At 37.4% G+C, this 8,914-nt stretch overlaps 1 protein-coding gene across 1 annotated transcript in view; it reads left to right on the top strand.

Moving 5' to 3' along the window:
- Nucleotides 1-7,771: 7,771 nt before the first annotated feature.
- The window catches only part of LOC127803440 (basic endochitinase-like), a 1,339-nt gene continuing 196 nt past the window's right edge, over nt 7,772-8,914 (top strand). The window contains exons 1-3 of the mRNA XM_052339656.1: nt 7,772-8,103; nt 8,244-8,397; nt 8,533-8,914. The exon at nt 8,533-8,914 is cut by the window's right edge and continues 196 nt beyond it. Of these exons, the coding sequence (XP_052195616.1) occupies nt 7,830-8,103; nt 8,244-8,397; nt 8,533-8,902 (798 nt within the window). The 5' untranslated portion in view covers nt 7,772-7,829 and the 3' untranslated portion in view covers nt 8,903-8,914. The remainder of the gene's footprint in view (nt 8,104-8,243; nt 8,398-8,532) is intronic.

The raw sequence follows: 8,914 nt of genomic DNA, 5'->3' as shown, positions 1-8,914 counted from the left end.
AGCTTGGGGACCAAGCCTTGGCCGATGATTACCCGTGAGGTGGCCGATTTTTAGCTATAAATAGAGGTCGAGGGTTTTAAAGTTTAAGGCATCAAATTCTCAAGTTTTTGGAGAAATCAAAGGGATTGGATAAAAGACTTTTATTCTCGAGGTAGCAAGGAGCATTTCTGAAGAGTTTGGAGCATTTTTGTGTCGACTTGGAAGGGTTTCAAATGGTGGTCAGAAAATTAGGTATCGCCGAAAACTGAGGCTTTAAACGGCTATTTTGGGTGCTTCCAGCCATTGTTTCAAGCATCCAAGGGTATCATTTTGATTAACTTGAGGAGTAGGGCAAGGTGGGTGGAAAATCTAGCATCGCCGATGTACCGAAGCCGAAGAAAATGATTAACGCGTGAGCTACACGGGCTATCCTTCACTCGCAGACACGTGCTAGGCACGTGAGACTAAGGGTAATTCTGGAATTTCTTTTATTATTTTTTAAATTTATTTTATGATTTATGGTGTTGAAAAATTTGAGAAAATGTTTGAGAAGATATTTATTTTTGAATTATCGAGGGAAAAATAAGAAGAAAATAAGAGAAAATTATAGAAAAATTGAGAAAATTGAGTAAAAATATGGTTAATTGAGGTTTGACACGTGAATCGAGGTTATGCACGAGAATCGTGACATTTTGAGTACGTTCAATGTGAGTGTTCTTACTTAAAAACTTGGTTTATTGTGAGTGGTTCTACCCTGAATATTTGGTTTTGGGTTTTGATTCTACCTAAACTTGATTTAATTACATGCAAAGGGTTTTATTGTATGTGAACGGTTTAACCTATGATGGTAGTTTTCATGTGGGAGGTTCGTCCCAAAATATTTTATGCATGTGCATTGAATTTTGTACAATAAATAATGTACATGAAATGTTGTTTTATAATGTACATGAAATGTTGTTTTATATGATGCATCAATTTATGGTATGTGGCATTGGCATGTTTTTGTGTTATTCATGTGGGATGTGAGATGTCAATTTGTGACGTGGCATTTGAGTGATAACACTAAGGAAGCGTGCCAAGGATTAATGTCCACTTGTGACAGGGGTTAAGAGTGGACACCACCCTGGTGGTCGATAAGTGGCGGGGCTGAGAGTGGACACCACACTGAATCGGCTTAAGTGGTGGGGCTGCAAATGGACACCACCCTAGGTTCCTTTGAGTGGTAGCATTGTTTCTGAGGTGGACATGGATTCTTAGAGATCGTGTTAATCATCTTGTGGCCAGGATTTTTGTTGACTTGATCTGATATGCTTTTGAGTGGAAACGTAATCCCTAACATGATTGTGGGGTGATTCCCCAAGTTCCTGAATTGATGTTGACCATTCCGTGTTGGAAGTGGTAGCGATGGTTTTCCATTATGTCAAGGAGAGGCGTAGTTGTTACTCTCCTAAGCTAGGATTGTGTTGTGCCTATGTGTTGATATGGTTGTGTTTCCTTTAGAGATATTGCATTTTTCCCGATTAGGGTTAAGTGCTATGTGGGATTCTCTTGGACTGGGACATGTCGGGGGATATGTCGGTTTTGTTTCATGTCTTGCATAGATTCATAAAATTGTTTTGAACTCTCACTTAGATGATTCAACATCTTGTTTGGATTTTGTCCCTAGAATATTCAAACTGTAAGCACCCCCGCCCGGATATCCCAACCGCCCGGTCTATCCGAACGAGAGCGCCTACCTAAGAGAAGAGAAACAAACACAAGACAAAAATACCCTGGCATGCATACATACGAAAAATACAACAGCGGAAGCAAAACAATATACATGCACGCCTACAAGTACCCTGCTGGAACAGCAGTCAAGGAGTATATAAAAATATACAGACACATGTGCCAACGATAAAAGATACAAGGAACAACCGGGCACAGTCAAAAATGAGAGTCAGAACTCTTAACAAAACATCAGAGAAAACGGGGGCAGCTAACTGTACACCCTACCGACACGGCTGGCTGCTAGGTAGCGCGGTCCTCGCCCTCGACTTTTGCTTTACCCTTACCTGGAATGATGGAAAGCAAGGTGAGTCGCAAGACTCAGCAAGTTTATATGAAAAGAAAGGCTATAAACGAAACAGAAGAGGAGATCATCCCAAATATAAACCCACATGTACACACAAGTCATGTGACGCAACAACACAACAGTGCCGCATAATAAAACATATACCGGTCCTTGGAGCCCACATAAAACACCTGGCTCCCAAGTCCCATACCAACCTGCCGCTGCCCTGAAAGGCAACATAAATCACCACAAACCTGTGCGCACTATCCCGGGTCGGTACTCCCGTCACCCGTATCCCTGCCGGTACTCCCGACAGCCGAGCCAAAGGCTCCCTCGGAACGGTACTCCCGTCCGAGAACTAATAACTACCAGTAACCATGCAATGCATATAAAATGCAAGGCGTAATGAGCATCAACGTGATACAAGGCGCCCATACATCCAGGCATCAGGCCATGCTCTGCCCACGTAGTAAATCACACGCGATACATATGCCCGTGCTGGATGCAACCTGACCAATCTAAAATGTCCGTGATCAAGCATAACCAAATCATGATGATCTCATCATGCAGCCCGAACCCATGTGCATATCAAACCATGCAACAAAAATAAAATAATCAGGCATGCTATAATCACATAACGGTAGAGTAGGTCAGCAGTGCCTGACACCAGTCAGCGGTCAGTGACCAGGAGAGACCATCTAACGGCCTAAAATAGACCGTATAACAGTCACACCGTCACCGTACAGCTAACCCTTGCCCCCACTGCCTAACCACTCTAGCCAATAAATAACCAAAAATCTAATAATAATACCCGAGAGCTAAGAACCTAACCCCGGGTGAGTACGACATCATTCCCATAGGATTGGGGGTGATACAAACTCCCGTAGGCAACCAACGAATAATACCCTCGAAACCAGGTTAATAAATTAAATTATTAAACACACCGTTTAAATTCCATAATTTATTAACAACCAAATCCAACGAAGGGACGTCAAATAAATTGATATCGAAAGAATCGACAATGAGGGTATAAAGAACTTGCCTTTTCGGAGATAACTTTAGGCTCAATTTGACCAAACACGGTCAAAGTTATACAAACTGTAATATTCTAATTATAGACAAAATTAATAAAATTGGACTCTAAATAAAATTTCAACCGCAGAGATTATTAATTACTAGTTTAATTACATACCTGAATAATTAAATCAGGATTAAACAGGATTTAATCCAATTTTTGAAGCCCAAATTTCTCAATTTCACACCGCGAGCTCACTGTTTCTTTTCTGTCAAAATTTGCTGCTGTTCGTTGCTGCAAAAACAGGCCCGAAATTGGGCTTAAATAAGGCAAAAAGGGGTGGCTGGGAAGCAGCCACGTGGCAGCTGCTTGGACTAACGTTGGAGGCCACCGCCTCTTAAGCAAACGGCACCGTTTTGGCCCTCAATTGGCTGAAATTAAATTCCAGCAAAATCAGCGACAGTGCAGCCCTTCCTCAAGCTCGATTCTGAGTCCACAACCCAGCCCCTATGCACGCCTGCCACTTGATCTACTAAGCACCTTGTTAATATAATACACATTCACTTATATTTAATTGCTAACTTGAATTGCCTTTATTAATTTCCAGCACTTCACGCACTGCTCCATTCCAATTCCTTAATCTCATAATAAATTATTATTATAATGCTTGATTATAAACTTATTCTTACACTTAATATTATTATTATTGTTGATTAATATTCTCTTTAAATTAAATCAACACAATAGCTACTAACTAAATTAAACTATGATTTACGGGTCGTTACACAAACGTTCCGAGTGAAGGCAGCAACGCCAAAGGCAAAGGAATTGCCGATGAGTGACAGTTATTTGTAGATGGTTCGTAACATGACTTTTAGTTTATGATGCATTATATTTTGATGATGTCATGTTAAAATAATGGTACGGCCATCATGTTATGAATAAAGTGGTTACGATTATATTTTATTTGAGGTTTTAATCTAGCTTCCACATTTGTAATGATGTTATCTGTCTTAGTTTCCTGATTCTAAGTTAAGTGTGCTAAGAAGGTTTAATGGAATTGTCAGGGAACGATTTATGTTATGTGTTGTGGAAAAAAAATATATCCCTGAAATTCTAAGTCTTTAATGCCCGAAAAAAGTGGGGCATTACATAATAGATATGAGTCGGCCCATTTATCCTAGTCTAACTATGAACTTAATTAAATGGCCTAAATCCAACTATAAGTTTAAATAAAATATTTGGTTCAAATCTAATTTAAACTCAAATATAATATTTAATTTAATATTTGGTCAAAATGTTTTATTCAACCCAAATATTAATTTAAACCCAAATATATATTTTATTTTTTATTTGTCACTCTAACAAATAGAAAATTTTTAAATTAAAAACTTATTTCTAATTTAATCAATTACCATTTTAGAAAACTCTTTCTTTTATGACGACCCATCATCATATCAAGGTCATTACGTCTATTGGTTCTTTTTCTGTGAGAACCTACGACAGCACAACTTTTTGCCAAAGTGTCTCACTTAACCATATGTCCGCTCTCCTAGTTTAAGAAGGATCGTACCTATTGTGTATGACTCATTAGATTTCCTAATATGTTGGCAATGTGTCGATATGAACACATAAAACAAGATTGACCTCTAGTAAGGCATCATGTCTATCCAAATATTCAAAAGGATTCATAATCCTTAAACAACATTTCACGAGCATGGTTACCATGTAATTCGATTATCTCACCAATGTATCTTCTGTGATCTTAAGTCTGGCGATGTGTTGCTTAATTACGATCGCATAAGTTTTTCTTCGATCCTCCGGATATCCTCACTAAATAGAAAGTGAATCAATAATTTTTTATTAATCTCTTTCACCATGGCCATGGATTTAAAGTAAATACCCACCGAATGTGCCTTAAATACATCATCATCTACAAGGGATAGACAAGTCACATCTTGGTTATGCACCCATCTCTATAAGCCTTACGATATGCCCAACGATCGCCCACGTGCAGTCTTTGTCTAAGCTCATTGAAACGATGTCAAAGCATACCGGTCTTATTATGAGATGACCGTAATAACCTTAGGTCTAAGGATCAGTTACACCCATCTCGTATGAGAATTCCATTAACATATAACCAAAATGGATTTTCATGGCGAGTTATATCCATTGACACGTTCTCCAACATTGGTCACCTATGTACTTGTCTAGGCATCCCCATACCTATGGGTGTAAGACCCCCAATGCTATTCGATAGCAAAAACATAGCACATACAAGTTTTTTCACAATTGTCAATGTCTGTTATTGACATTGCTATGACTTGGGACATTTAATGATGTCTAGAAACTATTATACATCATCTTATATCTTTATAGATTAATTACAGTATACATCATATGAACTTCTATCTAGTTTCATCCAGTTATTACAATAATAACAAGAAACTAATCTGATTGGGTCTAGAATACCTACACTAACATGCTGGACATACTCTTCTCAACCTAGAATGACGTTGACCTCTTTTGACCCTATATTACCTTTCAAATTTACAAGGAGACAATACCCTCTAATTGTACCATATGCAATGACAATAAACAAAAATCAAAGACAATCACTCTATGGATTGTATTTGAAAAGACCAGTATCATATCATTTCAAAAAAATCAACATTTAGCGGCAGTTTTTTTTGCATTTTGTGGCGATATTTTTGCATTTTGAGACAATTTTTTTGCATTTTGCGGCGGTTTTTTTGCATTTTACGGCGATTCACGTAATTTAGTGGCGGTTTTGAAAACTATTACTATATTAGCCGTCGCGGAGCATTTAGTGGCGATTTTCAGCAACCGCTGGAATAACAGCCACTAAGTCATATTTTTTGCGGTGATTTCAAAACCGCTCAAAAAAAGTGATTTAGCGGCGATTTTTAAAATATTTAGCCGCAAAAAAATTTTAAAATATTGAATTTTAGCGGTGGTTTTAAAATCGCCGCAAAAATTCAAAAAAATTAAATTATAGTGGCAGTTTTAAATCGCTGCAAAAATTTGAAAAAATTAAATTATAGTGGTGGTTTTAAAACCGCCGCAAAAATTCAAAAAATTTTAAAATTCAAAAAATTTTGAAATTCAAAAAAATTCAAATTTTTAAAAATTTTATTTGTAAATTTTTTATTTTTTTTCTAAATTTAGCGACAGTTTCAAAAAACAGCCGCTAAATTAAATTTTTTAATAAATTATGCGGCGGTTTTTTCAAAATCGCCGCAAATGTTATTTAATTTTAATTTTTAATTATTTAATTATTTTTTAAATTTAGCGACAGTTTTTAAAAAACCGCGGCTAAATTAAATTTTTAATGAATTTTGCGGCGGTTTTTCAAAACCGCCGCAAATGTTATTTAATTTTAATTTTTACTTATTTAATTATTCTCTGAATTTAGCGACGGTTTTTAAAAAATCGCCGCTAAATTAATTTTAATTTTTAATTATTAAATTAATTTTTGAATTTAGCAGCGATTTTTTAAAAATCGCCGCAAAATTAAATTTTTTAATAAATTTAGTGGCAATTTTGAGAAACCGCCGCAAAAAAATAGCCCGCAAAAAATCAATTTTTTTGTAGTGTATGCAATGATAATAAACAAAAATCAAGGACAATCACTCTTATGTGGGATAATATTTGAAAATACCAGTATTCAGTCATGGACAATTATATGTTGTTGTGTCAAGAGTCACAACATGCGATGGACTGAGGATACTGATATGTGATATAGATGGGTGACCAATGAATTTAATGACAAATGTAGTGTATAAGAAAGTTTTCCAAAACTTGTAATCCTTTTGTTACATATTTGTTCATCTCTCATGATTGTAACATAATTATTTTATTTATTTTTTACTTCTTCATTGTGATGTTTATTTGTTATAACTACCGAATACGATCATTTTTTTTCCTTGCTATATCCGTGGAGAGTGATGCACTAGTTTAACATTAATTTACACCAGCCGCATCATTGGACTTTTGAAATTCAATGGATTTAATAATTATTTAAACAAGGTAAAATAATTTTATATTTAATATGGGTAAGGGTTATTTAATATTGCATCTAAAAAATACTTTAAATTTTTAGTTTTTAATTTTAATTTTCCTACGGAAAAGGTTTATTTAATATTGTTTTGGGTTATTTGGTATTATCTTAAAGTGTTGTTTGACAGTTTTGATTTATTAATTTAGTTATATATAAATATAATTTTATTTAAGTAAAAAAAAAGTCACTGAGTTGATTTTATTTAAGAAATAGCATGCAATTTGATAGTTTGATTAATTAATTTATCTTTGTTTTTCCTTGTTCCCCCCCCCCCCCCCCCCCCCCCCCCCCCCCCCCCCCCTGCCCCCATTGAATAAGAGAGTACGTAGATTAGTGGAAGAAATAAAAATTAAATAATTTATTAAAAACATAAAACATAATAGTCAAATGAAGGTGGGTTTGTACCTAATCGTTCAGATCCGGCGCATTAACCATGTGGTACAACTTCTTTTCCGTTGCCAACAATTCTATCCATAATTTATGGGGAATTAAAGCAGCATAGGAGAAGTCATTGGATGGGGACCGTCACGCCTTTCCCCGTTCTATACGAACTTTGGTAGAAAATTCTTCAAGCAGGCCATTGCATATTTCCCTGAACAACCCTCCCTTCTCTCACTTCTATGCCTATATATAGCCACCCACTTCCTCCATCCCAGCCAAGCCAAACTTATCGGTACTAGCAAAGAGAGAAAAAAAAAAAAATGAGGTTGTTGTGGGCACTAGCCTTGTGCTGCGTTATCTCCCTGGTGGGAGAGTCGGCGGCCCAAGACATTGGTTCTCTTATCAACAAAGACCTCTTCGAGAAGATGTTGAAGCATCGCAATGATGGCAATTGCCAGGGCAAAGGGTTCTACACTTACGAGGCTTTCATAGCTGCGGCCAAGTCTTTCGGAGCTTTTGGAACCACTGGAGATGTCAACACCCGCAAAAGAGAGATTGCCGCTTTTCTTGCTCAGACTTCCCACGAAACTACCGGTACGTTCTTCTTTTTTACTCTTATGTTTTTAATTAGATTAAATAATAACAGGTTCGGAAAATTTAATGTTTCTTATTTATACTGAAATAATTAATTAATGACATGGATGGATCATATACATATATATATATATATATAGGTGGGTGGCCGACTGCACCAGATGGCCCATATGCATGGGGGTACTGTTTTCTTAAAGAACAAGGCAATCCCCCTGACTACTGTGTTCAAAGTCAACAGTGGCCTTGTGCTCCTGGCAAGAAGTACTTTGGACGAGGCCCTATCCAAATCTCATAGTGAGTAACTCTCTCTCTCTCTCTCTCTCTCTCTCTCTCTCTCTCTCATTGAACAGACATACATATATGGTCATGTTGTTTGTGAATTTATCATGATGAGCTGAATTCTCGCGTGATGCATCATGAACTTGGCAGCAACTTCAATTATGGTCCAGCCGGGAAGGCCATAGGGTCGGACCTGTTGCATAACCCAGACCTCGTTGCAACCGACGCAACCATATCCTTCAAGACAGCCTTCTGGTTCTGGATGACTCCACAGTCACCGAAGCCTTCATGCCATGACGTCATTACCGGCAAATGGAGGCCCTCTCCGGCGGATACAGCAGCCGGCAGGGTGCCTGGCTATGGGGTGATCACCAACATCATCAATGGCGGAATCGAATGCGGGAAAGGCGCTAATGCGCGGGCTGAAGACCGGATTGGATTCTACAAGAGATACTGTGACATTTTGGGCGTGAGCTATGGCAACAATCTCGACTGCAACAACCAGAAGCCTTTTGCTTAGGCTTAATTAGCC

Source organism: Diospyros lotus, chromosome 6 (assembly GCF_014633365.1).
Source record: "Diospyros lotus cultivar Yz01 chromosome 6, ASM1463336v1, whole genome shotgun sequence".
Taxonomy (NCBI): domain Eukaryota; kingdom Viridiplantae; phylum Streptophyta; class Magnoliopsida; order Ericales; family Ebenaceae; genus Diospyros; species Diospyros lotus.
The sequence above is the reverse complement of the archived record's forward strand: the minus strand, read 5'-3'. Positions and strand labels throughout refer to the sequence as shown.